The 14,535-nt window shown below is 39.3% G+C and overlaps 1 protein-coding gene across 1 annotated transcript in view; it reads right to left on the bottom strand.

The window, feature by feature from the left end:
• The window catches only part of LOC127637985 (integrin alpha-X-like), a 41,395-nt gene extending 27,211 nt beyond the window's left edge, over positions 1-14,184 (bottom strand). Inside the window, exons 1-10 of the mRNA XM_052119329.1 lie at positions 14,001-14,184; positions 13,231-13,351; positions 12,627-12,721; positions 4,929-4,984; positions 3,633-3,747; positions 1,164-1,297; positions 947-1,092; positions 546-696; positions 278-410; positions 117-190 (exon numbers count right to left, since the gene is read on the bottom strand). Coding sequence (XP_051975289.1) covers positions 117-190; positions 278-410; positions 546-696; positions 947-1,092; positions 1,164-1,297; positions 3,633-3,747; positions 4,929-4,984; positions 12,627-12,721; positions 13,231-13,351; positions 14,001-14,109 — 1,134 coding nt within the window. The 5' untranslated portion in view covers positions 14,110-14,184. The remainder of the gene's footprint in view (positions 1-116; positions 191-277; positions 411-545; positions 697-946; positions 1,093-1,163; positions 1,298-3,632; positions 3,748-4,928; positions 4,985-12,626; positions 12,722-13,230; positions 13,352-14,000) is intronic.
• Positions 14,185-14,535: the final 351 nt, after the last annotated feature.

Genomic DNA, 14,535 nt, shown 5'->3' on the forward strand with positions numbered 1-14,535 from the left:
ATTTGAAATATTTAACTTGAGACATTTTTTAAAAACAGAGTGGGTTGTAATACTTGATATAAACAAAAGCTAAACCTATTAATGTCAGGTTGATAACACTGGGAAACATTATTGACCTCAGAAGAGGCCACGCTGAAGCCGCCCTGTGACAATTCCATCTGAAAAGAGCTGAGATTCCCTGTGTCCATCCCTAAAGAGAGAGAGAAAGAGAGCATGTAATTTAAGATTTTGTTTAGTAAGATGCTAATTTATTTTATCCTCTCTTATAACTTGGTACCTTCGATGGAGAATATCTTTTCCCTCAGCTGACTCAGAATCGAGGTAAGAGCACTGAAACTCTTAGTCTCAAACACAAACTGAGGAGAGGAAGCGATTTTCTCCAGCTCACGGTGGGAATATTCCTCACCAATCTAAGAAGAAACAAATGGACCATCATTAGATTTTATAAAAACATGACACCCAGCATTTTGGGAATAGAGATGCTGGGAACGTAGAGCTTAAGTTGTGCATAATTCTGAATATTCCTTTCAAAAGTTTGCCTTTACCCCAAGGGCAAATCTCTTAATTCCTCGTTTAGTGGCTATGGAAATGACATTGTCAAATGTCTCGCTGTCACTTGATATCCCATCAGTGATCACCAGCAATAACTTCTCAGAGTTGTTCCTCATGCCCACATTCTCAGAAAACATCTGATCTCTGAGAGAGAACAAGAGAATAAATGCATGCTCATAAACAAGAAATTGGAATATTGCAGATGGAATACAAGTGTCTTCCTTGGAAACACTGAACTGAACCCCGATTAATGTGGAATGAGGACCTATGATCAATCAAACTATATATTTAGTTCTCAAGCCACTTTTGCATTGTCTAATCAATGCTTTCATCAGCCAAATTAATGTAGTAAAATATTTAGTCATTTTGTGTGGTACAGTTCACATGCACTCACAACACAAAGCGTATTGCAGAAGGAATGTATGTTCTGCCCTTTGCCTGGGTCACATCTTTCATTAGCTGGTCAGGGTCTGGATTCACTGCAAAGTTCTCAAAGTGGAAGACAGCTGATACTTCTGTGGAGAATTTCGCCACTCCAACCTGAGATAGAAAAATAATATTAAACCAAAGTAATATAACAACAAGAGGCCCACACACAAGCAGACACAAACCTGGGCTTTTGTGTCCAAGAACATGCCAATCAACTTCTTGATGAATCGGATCATCATTTTGAAATCTTCATCTGAGATACTACCAGAGTCATCGAACAGAATAACAGCATCCAGAGGGGGAATAATGTGACATTCTGAAAACACACAGAATCTGCAGTTTGACATAAAATAACAAATATAACTGTGTTTGGGATAATATGTAAACATGAGTTAAATAACCAGATTTTATTTTTGGAAGAATGAGTAATCCAAACAAGACTGTTGCACCATAGTTAAATGTAACTTTTATATTTATTTTATATTTATTAATGTGTGTGACAACATGTACCCTGCGTTCAATTAACCAGTGAACACTGCAAAAAGACGCTACATCTATACAGGGGTATAGTTATTCCATTCATGTCCACAGCAAAAATAGCACTTAAAAAAACACCTTCAAATCAAGCATGGTGCTATCATTCTGGAAGAGAGCAACTGGTGAGAAGTAACACCAAAGTACGTAACGTGTAAGTAACTTAACAAAAAATTTAACGGTTACACATGTAACGGTTTACAATAAGGTTCAATCACTGTTGGCGAGTAACTAACTAGAAGTAGCAATGCTACTAACACTTCACTTTTCAGTAGTGTGACAGTAGTTCAGTCATAACAACTATCAGAAAGATTTAACATGTTATTGTAGGTATGACATATTGATACAATATTGGTCTTGGTGGACTAATACGAAGACGTGCTACTGCTAGAACATACACAGACACACTGAGTTAATCGTGTGTACATGCTGCTGCTGCAAAATTAGAAAAACTCAAGAGAGGCTGCTTCAATCCCCCAATAAAGCAGGGAAGTATATGCAAATATAGCCACCCCCCCAAACAAGCAGATCTAGCAGACGTGTGTAAGAGGCATGTGCACCGATTGTATGCTAGTTAAGTGTGCCTTGGTCTGCTTGGCCGAATAGCTTAAATGGCTAATTAAACAAGCTTACTTGCAAACCGAGCTAATTTAAATGTTAGACAAAGAGAGAGTATGAAAGTTGATTTGCTACCCTATTACATGTCAAAGAACCTATCAGCATATAGCATCAGCATGAGAGCTTAATAAATCACATGTAAGTGAGCCAATTGGCTAACAGATAGCAAGTTCAAAGAACCTATAAGCTTGCACCATGTAGAGTTTGATGTCTGAAGTTAGGGTGTGTCTCAATCAGCTCAAGACTTGTGTCTCTGCAGAACAAAAATAGGCATTTTCTAATCAATGGGTGTTTCAACTTGACAACCCTGCGCTGAAGAAAAAGCGGTGTAAATGTCAAAGACATTTGTCCAGCATGTGTTTACATAGGAAAACAATTCACACACAAACTAGTCAGGTGTGAACGGCCCCTAACCCGTCTGTTCTCACGTGTCTATGAGTGAGAGTGCGTGCGTGCACCAAACAAGTTTGGTAAGCCAGTTTATTTTTTCATTCATACAAACCCAAACCCGAAGTCCTAGTTGAAAAACTGACCCGAACCCGACCCGAAACCCGTTGGGTTCTTGGGTCCTGTCGGGCCCTGGTCGAGTTGCAGACCTCTACATGACACTCACAGTTTAATGGTGCTTTCACATACAACGCGAAGCGAGCATTTCGCGCCGCTCGATAACATACAAATTCAATGCAAAGATGCGAATAGACGCAAATTCAGGCGGAACAAATGAAGCGAATGGAAATTGTAATTTTTCAACTCGAGCGAGAAATCCACATGACGCGTTGTCGCGAAAGCCTATCAGCACTGAGATTGTCCAGATGTCACTGACGTACTCACGTAGTAGCAGAAGAAATCTGGAAAAAGTTATGAAAAAATTGTTGTAGCAGTGTGCGGGCACCCGGAATTGTATGACACAATGTCATACATGTACAGAGACCGGACGGAAAAAGACATCGCTTGGAGGAAAGTGAACGAGGAAATTAGACTACCTGGTAAGTTCTGAAAATATGCGGGTCTACTTGATTCCAGCTATTGGTTGTACTTTACTATAAACCAAGTCGTAGAAGCCCATCCTCCTAGGGGAATACTAGCGGGAACGTGAGTTTAAACAAAAATGTATAATCCAGCGGTCAAACTCGCATGAGCAATGCGAGGTGAAAAAATGTTTCTTCACATTCTATATGAACGCCGTGAACACTGCAAAAAGATGCTACAGCTATACAGGGAAACTTGCTTGAATTTAAAACACTTGATTTAACTAATAAAAAAGCTAAATATGCATTAAAGTGAGGATACAAATTAAAGACAAGATTTTTCTTTACAAGAAACGTAGAATCCTCTGTAGGAGAAACATGAAGAAATAAAAAAAAACAAATTGCTGTTGATTTTAACAAATAACCGATAGTTCCACAAAACAACTATCGGCAACGATTAATCAGTAAAACCAATTTATCAGTCTACCTCTAGTTAATTATGAATGCATTTTCAGTGAAGTGTTCTGCTACCTTGGAAAGCTGGCTTCAGTGTGTCAGCCACAGTAAAGTGAGGACGGATCTCCACACACTGACCATTGAGATAATTAAATCTCTCACACTGAAGCATCAAACGAGGACCACATGCCTGAAAGAGAGATGGAGTAGTAAAAAAAAACAACTAAATATTCTTTTATTATTTTTTCTTTTAACGTTACTGCTACATTACAGCATCCTCTTTAAAGCAATTATTTTTCTACTGAATTCCACAAATCCAACATTGAAATTTTTGATACTGTTATTTATAACCACTGAAAGGAACTATTTTAATGAAACACACAGTAGTTAGGTTAGAAATTACTTAAAAAAAAGACATAAAAATGCTTTTCATCTTGGAATTTCAGAGAGGTGAACTCTTCAATATATTTCACTATTATGAAAAGTCAACTCTGCGTAGCCCACTTTAGGACTAACATTTTTAACATATTTGACATAGCAACATAATCAATAGTGTTATTTATAAGGGATTAAAAATGGTGATGTAAATCGAAATTATGTTTTTGGTGCAAGGAGCCTTGTCTAACATTATAAGTTGGTCTCAGGGAAAAATTAAATGACAAAAAAATATTACATGACCCCACTTAAGAAATATTTTAAAGAGACAAATTGTGTAGCAATTACAGCTTAAATTTTAGGTAGGTATCAGCATTGCACACTTTTCAGGTGTGTTTTTGCCAGTAGATTTGCTTGAGGTTTACTTGCTTCTACAATAACCAATAATTCCTAACAGCAGTTCAAATACTATTTTTACAAACACAAATACATATTACCATTTTGTTTTTGGACTGCAATACCTCTGACCTCAGCTGTGACTGAGGGCACTAAACAGAATCTATCAAGGAAAAGTCCAACAGGAAATGCAGCTAAGGGGATTTCTGCTGAGTCCTCAATCTTATCATAACAGCCCTTGTGTGTGTGTGTGTGGCATGACACACTTTCTCTGAAAAGTTCTATAACTTTACCAAAGAGGGGAAGAGAAAGAGGACAAATGTGGAATGGTTGTGTGGGATTTTATGACATCTGGTAACCTAACAAGAATAAGTGCATTCCATGACACATATCCACACTAATATAAACAGAATCACGGGATCTCTGTCAAAAAAGAAGCACACTACTGGAACTTCCCCAGTATCAATATATGACCTTAAATGACTTTATGAAATTTAATAAAACTATTATAACATGATGAAATATTGACTAAATTAATAGGACATTTTCATAAAATTAAAAAAAAAAAAAAAAAAGTAAAAATTACCATTGAATACGTACAATTGCTTGATGGGCATCACAGGTGAGGGACAAGCCGAATGCAATGCCTGGATCAACTAAAAAAAAAAACAAAGGTTACAATTGATGAAAACAAGACAAAAATCCTGCATCACTGTTTTTAAGACACACAACCACAATGACCATAATGGAAACACACTTAAAGTGTTAGTTCACCCAAAAATGACAATTCTCTCATTTACTCACCCTCATGCCATCCCAGATGTGTCTGACTTTCTTCAGCAAAACACAAACAAAGATTTTTTGAAGAATCTGTAGGTCCATACAATGAAAGTGTATGGTGGCCAGAACTTTGAAGCTCTGAAGCACATAAAAGGCATCCATACAACTGCAGTGGTTTTCATGAGGTGATATGATAGGTGTGGGTGAAAAACAGATCAATATTTAAGTCAATGTTTACTATAACTTCTCCTCCCTGACCAGTAGGAGGTGATATTCTAAAAAAATTTGAATTGCCAAAAACAAAAGATGAAGAATATAGAAGTGAACGTGGACATTTTTAGCCCAAAAATCTAAACAAAACAAAAAACCTTCCCTTGCACAGTAAGAATCTTTGTGTTCAGCAGAAGAAAGAAAGTATTCCACATCTGGGGTGGCATGAAGGTGAGTAAATGATGAAAGCATTTTTGGGTGAACTATTTCTTCAAACTTTCAGAACTCAAAAGTGGCATATTTAGACTTCATGGTGCTCCATTTTAGCTGTAATATGCATCATGCTTGGTGCAGTGCTCTGTGGGTATTTCATGGGCATGCTGTCTGAGACGGCATGTGTTTAGTGCTTAACAAGTACAGCAAGTAAAAGGGAGAACAAAATAATCAATCCCCTATCCATAACACATTTTAATATAATTACCATAGGTGAATTACAGACCGGGCCAATGAGGCCAGTGCCCAGGGTGAAAGTTCTCATGCTCTTCTGGAAGTACAAGACCTTGTAAAATAGCTTTCCAAAATAGCCTTCATATGTTGATGCACTCATCTTTTCTTAAGTGAAATCTCTGCTGATTTTGATAAAGCAAAAGTAACAATAATGTTTATATTGTTACTGAGATTTAAAAATTATATATTTATTGAATTCAAGGAACATGTGCTTTAAATGTAATTATTTTATAGAAAATATGATTAAACAGGTTTAAAAATATATACTTTTCTGACTATTATTTCATATGTTAAGCTTTATAGGGTTAAGATTTATTCTTTGTATAAAAGGTTCTGTCGAACAAAATTTTTTTACTTAAAAGTTTATTATACTATTCATTGCTACACATGCATGTTTATCCTGCATTACAAAAAATAACTTGGTTGGAAGAAAGAAAATACTGATATTTTACTTTGAGTGGTTCGAAAGTACTGATTAAACTAGACATGTAAAGTTTGTTGAGACAAACTGTAATGTTGGTTTGCTAAAACCTTTGTTTAAAATAGTTTTAAATGCTTGAATTTAGACATTTTTACAGGTTTAACAGTAAGAAAGAAAGAAGAGAGCATCTTAAAGCAGATTAAAGGTGCTGTATGCGATTTTTTTTCATGGAAAATATGCAAAAAATGTTGCTACTCCCTTAAAGATATTAATGAAATAAGTGTCCTGAGATATCTCGCCTCTAAAGTTTGTAGACTTTGTCAACAGCAAACAAAAATGTGTCCGTTGACATTAACGTTTCTCACCTGTCAATAATTTTGCTCATTCTCATTTGAAATGGATGACTGAGGCTATGACTCATAATCTTTATTGTCACTCAACCATATACACAAGTGCAACAGTGGGTGAAAGTCTTGGGTGTGGTTCCAAACAACATAGCAGTATGACAATTACAATTGTAACATCCTCTGTTGTATTTTGTGTATATGTCTTTTGTTTTCTCTCGGTGTGTTTTCTGTTGGAGGAGCCTGCCCCACATCAGTTCCTCCATTTGCATTTGTTCCAGCCAATCGCCGCCTGTCTTGTGTGATCAGCCAATCGCACATGGAGACCTGAGATCACCTAGGTCTATAAAATTCAAGATGGCTGTTATAAGAGAGGACTGTTTTGTATTGCTTGTGGTTTTTATTGACAAGCCTCTCAGTTTGTTTTCTTGTGCTTGTTTTCTTCTTTCAACTTTGTAAGGTCCTTGGACCTTCCTTGATACTCGTTTTATTTTTGAATTGGCAACAGGTTAGGGGCCCTGCACATGTTGCAAACTGTAGACCATAACACTGTCGAGTAACACCAGGTAAGTAGTGGTTGCCACCAATTGTAAGTTTTTGTTTTTAGTTGGAGTAGGCAGATTCATTTTGTGTTTTTGTTTTCAGCAAGCCTTTTCTGCCTTTAGTTAGTTAGATGGTTTTTGGTTTTCCTTGTTTCTTTTTGTTGGCAACACTCTCGTTCCCTTTTCACAATTTTTGTGTTTTCTATTGTTGGATCATGTTTATGTAAATACGTTTAATTATTCTCAGTAAAGCCTGCTTCTTGCGCTTAAAGCCTTGTTGGTGGTCTGCTTAAGCTTCTCTCTGTTTATTTGCACATGGTTGTTCTGGTTTATGTTGATGTCCCTTCGATACCCCTAGACTAATAGGGACGTAACACAATAAACATCTGATTTACACTTCACACAGTTTACACATCACAATACACACCTAATAATATACAGTATACACAAAATAAGACTGTATACAACAAAACAGTATTTATCACCAACCCCTAATAAAGTGCGGTGCTGATATATGTATCGTGATTGATCAAGAGTTCAACAGTCTCTGATTGCTTGGGGGAAGAAGCTGTCATGAAGTCGGCTGGGGTGGAGTCTGACTCTGCGATACCGCCTGCCCGATGGTAGCAGTGAGAGCAGCCTGTGGCTGGAGTGCTTTTTTTTTTACACACACACACACACACACACACACACACACACACACACACACACACACACACACACACACACACACACACACACACACACACACACACACACACACGTATAGATTTCCTGTAGGGAGGGAAGCTCATCTCCGATGATGTGTCTGGCAGTTCGCACCACACTTTGCAGGGCTTTGCGTTTGAGGGCTGTGCTGTTGCCATACCAGGCAGTGATGCAGCCAGTCAGGATGGTCTCTACAGTGCTGTTGTAGAACCATGTAAGGATGTGGTGGTTCATTCCAAACTTCCTCAGCCATCTCAGGAAGAAGAGGCGCTGGTGAGCCTTCTTCACAATGGCCTCATTGTGGACGGACCTTGTAAGTTCCTCAGTGATGTGGACACTGGGGAACTTGAAACTGCTGACTCTCTCCACCGGTGCTCTCTGTCTTTTCTCCTGAAGTCCACCACAAGCTCCTTGGTCTTGCTGACGTTGGGGAAGAGGTTGTACTCTTGACACCAGTGTGTCAGAGTGTGCACCTCCTCTCTGTAGGCTGTTTCATCATTGTCAGCGATCAGACCTACCATCATCGTATCATCAGCAGACTTAATGATGGCATTGGAGCTATGTGTTACCACACAGTCATGTGTGTACAGGGAATACAGGAGTGGGCTGAGAACACAGCCCTGTGGGGCTCCAGTGTTGAGGGTCAGTGATGAGATGTTGCTGCCCATTCTAACCACCTGGGGTCTGCTTGACAGGAAGTCTAGGATCCAGCTGCACAGCGAGCCATTTCAGCCCAGAGCCCGGAGTTTCTCATCAAGCTTAGAGGGCACTATGGCGTTGAATGCGGAGCTGTAGTCTACAAACAGCATTCTCACATATGTGTTCCTTTTCCAGGTGGAAGAGGGCAGTGTGTAGTGTAGTGATGGAATGGCATCATCAGTGGAATGGTTGTTGCAGTACGCAAATTTCAGTGAGTCCAGTGAGCCGGGCATCTGATTAGGCTCTCAAAAGGATTTGCTGATGATGTGGCAGGATGCCAGCAAGTGATTTTGGATTGCTTTGGTACAGGCACAATGGTGGATGCTTTAAAGCATGTGGGGACTACAAATAAGGAGAGGGAAAGGTTGAAAATGTCCGTAAAAACACCAGCCATTTGGTTTGCGCACGCTCTAATGACGTGGCCCGGAATGCCTTCTGGACCCGCAGCTTTACAGATGGTCACACATCAGAAGGATTCGCTACAGAGACGGAGAGTGAACTAACCTCTGTAGCTTTGGCTGCAAGAGCTCTCTCTGTGAGGGTGGTGTTATTTCCCTTGAAATGAGAATAAAAAGTATTTAGCTCATCCGGGAGAGAGGCAGCGGTGTTCACGGTGGAGTTTTTCTTCCCTTTGAATTCTGTGATGATATTAATTCCCTGCCACATTCTTCTAGAGTCTGTGGTGTTGAACAGTCCTTTAATCTTGTCCCTGTACTGGCATGTGGCTGCTCTGATAGTTTTGCGGAGGGCATAACTGGCTCGTTTATGCTCCTCTGTGTTCCCGGAATTAAAAGCGGAGGCCCGTGCATTAAGTGCCGGACGTACATCGCTATTAATCCATGGATTCTGGTTAGGGTAGATCCATAGTTTTGGTCAGTACAACATCATCTATGCACTTCCTGATGAAACATGTTACGCTATCAATGTAGACCTCGATGTCGTCATCAAGAGGCAGACCAGAACATCTCCCAGTCTGTGTGATCAAAACAGCATAGCATCTGATTGGTCCGACCATCACTGGAAAATTCTGAGGGCGGGAGCTTCCTGTTTCAGTTTCTACCTGTAAGCGGGCAGAAGGAGAATAGAAGAGTGGTCTGATTTGCCAAATGGTGGGCGGGGGAGGGATTTGTAGCCATCCTAGAAGGGAGAGTAGCAATGGTCCAAATCCCAGTCCCCTCGTGTGTTGAAGCTGATGTGCTGGTAGTATTTAGGTTCTATTCGGTTTGGCTTTGTTAAATCCCCGATCACAATAAACGCAGCCTCGGGGTGCACAGTTTCCTGATCACTTATACTCCCAAACACCAGAAGAACCCTGGCTTAGAGTAAAATGTGGGAAAGTTTTGTCAAACCTCAGATTTTTGCTGTGTGTAGTACCAACTGCTCTGCATATACTTCTCAACTCAAAACTAAGCTGAGGTCAAACCAAAACCCAGCAAACCCACTGATCCAGTGTTTTCTGTTTTTGTTCTTTGTGACCTTGTTTTTTTTGTTTTTTGTCTTTTATAAAGACTTTTTAAAGAGTTCAGCCAGAACTTGGGTTTTTCAAGTTACACCTGACAGAAGAATGCAACCAATTTTTTAACCTAGCTGACAGTGAACTCTCTCTAATGGGGCTGTTTCTCCCCCCAGCATCCGTCTAGCAGGAATCGATCTCACAGGGCACAGCTTCGAATTCCAAGCTTTTGAATTGCCACCAAGAAGGCCAGCACCTATTGAGGTATGCTGTCACTCTCTTCAGTTCGGCAGAGGAGCTGTACTTGGGTGAAACCATCAAAAAACATCTGCTGGCATCCAGAAGGCACCCGCTGAGACCACTGCTGACCACCAGGAGGTGCCCACCGAGCTTGCTGCTGACCATCAGGAGGAACCCACTGCCAACCACCAGGAGGTGCCCGCCGAGTCTGTTGCTGTTATATCCTCCACAATCAAGAGGAGGAAAAGATGGTTCCCAGCGGCCACCCAGTCTGATCTCTGCCCCGCAGGAACCCAGTCAGACCCCTGCCCAAAGCCGCCAACATCCCAGTTCTGCCTCCCTCCCTGAATTCTCCCCTGTGGCCGCCACTGTTTCTGACCTCATCCTTGTCCTGGAGTTGCCTGACCTCACCCCTGCTCCTAGGCTTCCTGACCTCATCCTGTATCCCCCTCCACGGCCGCTGGACCTCACTACCTTTCCTGGACCCTCCTCCATGTCTGCCAGAATCTATTCCCTCCTTGGAATCCACCCACCCCTCCCTTGGCTGGTACTGCCTGTGCTCCCCTTTTTGTCTTCTGCCCTCCTGCCCCAACGGCCTACCTCTGGTTTGCTCCACACCTGGTCTCTATTTTGTCCCAGTCCATTTTGTTGGTCCTTTCTTGATGCAGTGCATGCCAGTTAGAAATATTATCTGACTGTCGTCTGCTCCTGCACATCGTCACGGTTACATGTGTAATCAAAGAACCACAAGATCAAGCTGAGACCAGTAATAAAGTAGTGTCATCACCACAGCTCGTGCAGCTGCTTTATAGCAACTGCAGAGGCTGATCCAGGTTGATCTCGTGGTTCTTCATCTCCAGTTTGGCGAAAACTCACAAATCCATATTTTTTAAATCAGTATATTATGCTTATATCATGTTAGATTATGTTTACCATAGTAATATTATGTTTATTCATAGAAATAATAAAAAAAAATAAATGATAAAAAATATAGACCACTTCTAATGATATTAAAATAATATAGGCCTTTATTGGACTTTCTTCTCGTACGCACAGCAGGCACTCTATTAAGCAGCACATAATCTTTTCAAAAGAATAATGTTTCCGGTTATTCTATGCATTCAAACCTCTGTTTATCTGAATTAAACTTCAACTGAAATAAAGAAAGTAAATATTCAAGGGAACTTCCACGACTAATACAGGTTCATCCACGACAGGAAGCGCAAAGTGTCCGGCACGACTGCTCTCTTTTCAACTCTTCCCCAACTCCTCCTCTCATGCTTGATATTCCTCTTGTGTGCTTGGTCTTGTGTCGGATTCTTCCCTCAGTATTCGGTCTATTCAGTATTAGGTGTTTCCCTATCGGTTTGGTTTGTTGCACTGTTTTCTTTTTTTTTTATTATTAGATTCTGATTCAGTTCTTTCTGATTTTGTTCTTTTGTTTGTTTCATTTGCTAGTTTGTTTTTGCCCTCTCATCTTTTAGTTTCCAATCTGTTGAACACTGTCCGGGTTGCTTATGTTTAGTTTTTCAACATTGTTTTTCTTTGTGTGTGTGTTCTTTTTATGTAGTCTTTTTAATTCGGACTGTCTGCAATTGGGTTCTTCAACGCTAAACCTGACACTAACAGGATATGACCTCATCTGCTGTTTACATGGAATACATGTATTAGGCAAGATGTTGGTCAGTGCTACATTATTATCCGTTTCACAGCTTGTGAGAAAAACTAAGATTCAGCAATGCATTTCATTGATTTTGAGAAGAATAAATCAAGATTTTAGAGTATGAAAAGTGTGACTACAGGTCAGGTTTTTTTTTTTTTTTTTTAAACAACCACAATCCATTCTTATCCACCCTTTACAAAAAACACTGTGATGGTACCACAGTACAGTGATGGTATCACATGGTAATACCATGGTGCAACATGCAAAAAAACATGGTATTACCATGGTAAAAAGCATGGTATATCCATGGTACCAAATCCATAAACATGCTACAACTATGGTACATATCCAAACAAACATGGTATTATCATGTTAAATGTAAAACATGTGGTATTACCATGGTAAACACACACATATACATATACATATAATATATATATATATATATATATATATATATATATAAAAAATGTAAATGTAAAATCTTGGTACCATAGTATTATTACCATGCAACATATCCAGAAATAATGGCATTACTATGGTAAATATAAAAAACACAGTATTACCATTGTACCAAGTCCAAAAACATGGTATTACTGTGGTACATATACAAATAACATGGTATTACTATCGTAACACATTTTATGGTATTACCATAATACATGCAAAAAATATTACCATTATATGGTTTTTTTGTGTTTTTATGCACTGTAGTAATATGGCAGTCTCACCTTTCACAGGGATTTGTTTACATTGATGATCACTGTAAGAACAACTGTAAATACCACCAGTGCCATTATCAAGGTGAGGGGCCGTCACCAACACACTAGAGAGAGAAAGAAAGAGATTCCTGAGAAAAAGGAGGATGTGCAATGGTGTAACATGTTCTTCATGCAACTCTGTTGCACAGTAGTGTTAAAGTCTACACATGATGATTCAGGGAGAAGTTAATTGCTGAAAGGCTCCCAAACAAAACTTCATCCTTTTCCAGTCAACAGTCACTGAGTCACAAATCAAACTCATATTTGACATTTTGAATCTCTAGGCGAAACCCGCTTCAACACACCCCCAAAGTTGTTGACTGGGGGACGGTGCCGCCACCCCTGCCTAAATCCACCACTGCAGCCAACAAATAGCTTACTCATAGATGACTGTATTTTTAGCTGGGATCTGAGAATTTCAACATTGAAAATTTTTACCTAAAAATGTGATGCAAAAAAATAAAAACACAATCATGTTCATGTTATCAGTCAACTACCCACCCACATCAGCTTTCAGCTCCCAAAGACAGTGACTTGTCACAAATGAAAATTTATTAAACACAAATCCTCTCACCTGTCTCCTTGAGCTGGGCCAAAATGACAAACCTGATGACCGAAATGTGAGCCTTCCACGGGTGCTTTAAAAACTCTGGGATGCAGAGTCTCTATGCTGAACGCCCCTGAATGTTCAGCCACTGTGTCATACATGTGAATGTAATGGAAAAGACATAAGTTAGCAGAAAATATCCAATGATAACAACAAACACACAAAAAAATGATAATCCAATCCTAATGGGATCAATCAAAAATCATCTAAGAATAATTTCAGAATCTGTACTAAATGTATTTATCTCTGTTTATCAGGGACTGGTTCCAAATTATAATAAGAATTATAGATGACAACATGTCAAACCAGGTGTCAGTTAATTTAAACAAAGACAGCACTTCCAAGCTAAACAGTTAACCAAAACACAGTTAAAACAGCGTATATACACTGTTCAAAATGAAGAAAGCCTGTCTCCCCCGCGTTAGAGCAACATGTCCAAGGACACCTGTGTGAACTTGAGGGGAACTGACTTTACATCCACTAATAATAATCTTAAGTATTAGTGATTGCAAGTAGGCTACATGAAAAAAAGAAAAAAATGACAGAATAGTTAAGTAGGCAAGTTATGAGAAAATATGTTTGTAAATGCCACTTAGTTTGGTATTTTGCTATCTAATGCCATTCATACATATTTAAGTGTGGTTTCAGCGTTCACATACTTTTTGGTGAAACTTTAAAACAATTATAAAAACAATAATAAAATCAACAATTGCTATTTCAAAAAATCGCTTACTCACGCAAGAGAAATCCGAAAAATATATACAGGAATGTCACATGTCGTAGGCGAGAGATCCTGCACGCTTTCAATTCGGGTTGTAGTGCTGATTTCGATCGATAAATACTCATATTTATTAGCAAAATAGAATATTAAGACAAATTAATGACTTTAGTGAAAGCAACTTTCGAAAAACTGACGCGCTGTGGGAGTAAGTTCCGCAATGAAAGTGAAGTGATTCGGCATCACGCGGGGGAGTGCAGCTCACAGAGAGTTCACTGAGGGGCGATGAAATCGTAAGAACAGCCCTCCAGCAGTGTGAGATGAAGATCAGAGCTAGTGAAGACTCTTGAGTGCCCATCGAGTGCCTAAGTGGTCTACTGCCACCATGTGTAAAGAGAACAAACGAAAATAGACAAATGACAATTCAATTAATATTCCGGGTTCAATTCAATATTTGATTACCGCAAAAAAAAAAAAAAAAAAAAAAATGTAGGATGCAGTGACACAATGGAAGTGAATGAAAGGTCAATCTGTAAATGTTCAAATACTCACTG

This window comes from Xyrauchen texanus, chromosome 4 (assembly GCF_025860055.1).
Source record: "Xyrauchen texanus isolate HMW12.3.18 chromosome 4, RBS_HiC_50CHRs, whole genome shotgun sequence".
In the NCBI taxonomy this organism is placed as follows: domain Eukaryota; kingdom Metazoa; phylum Chordata; class Actinopteri; order Cypriniformes; family Catostomidae; genus Xyrauchen; species Xyrauchen texanus.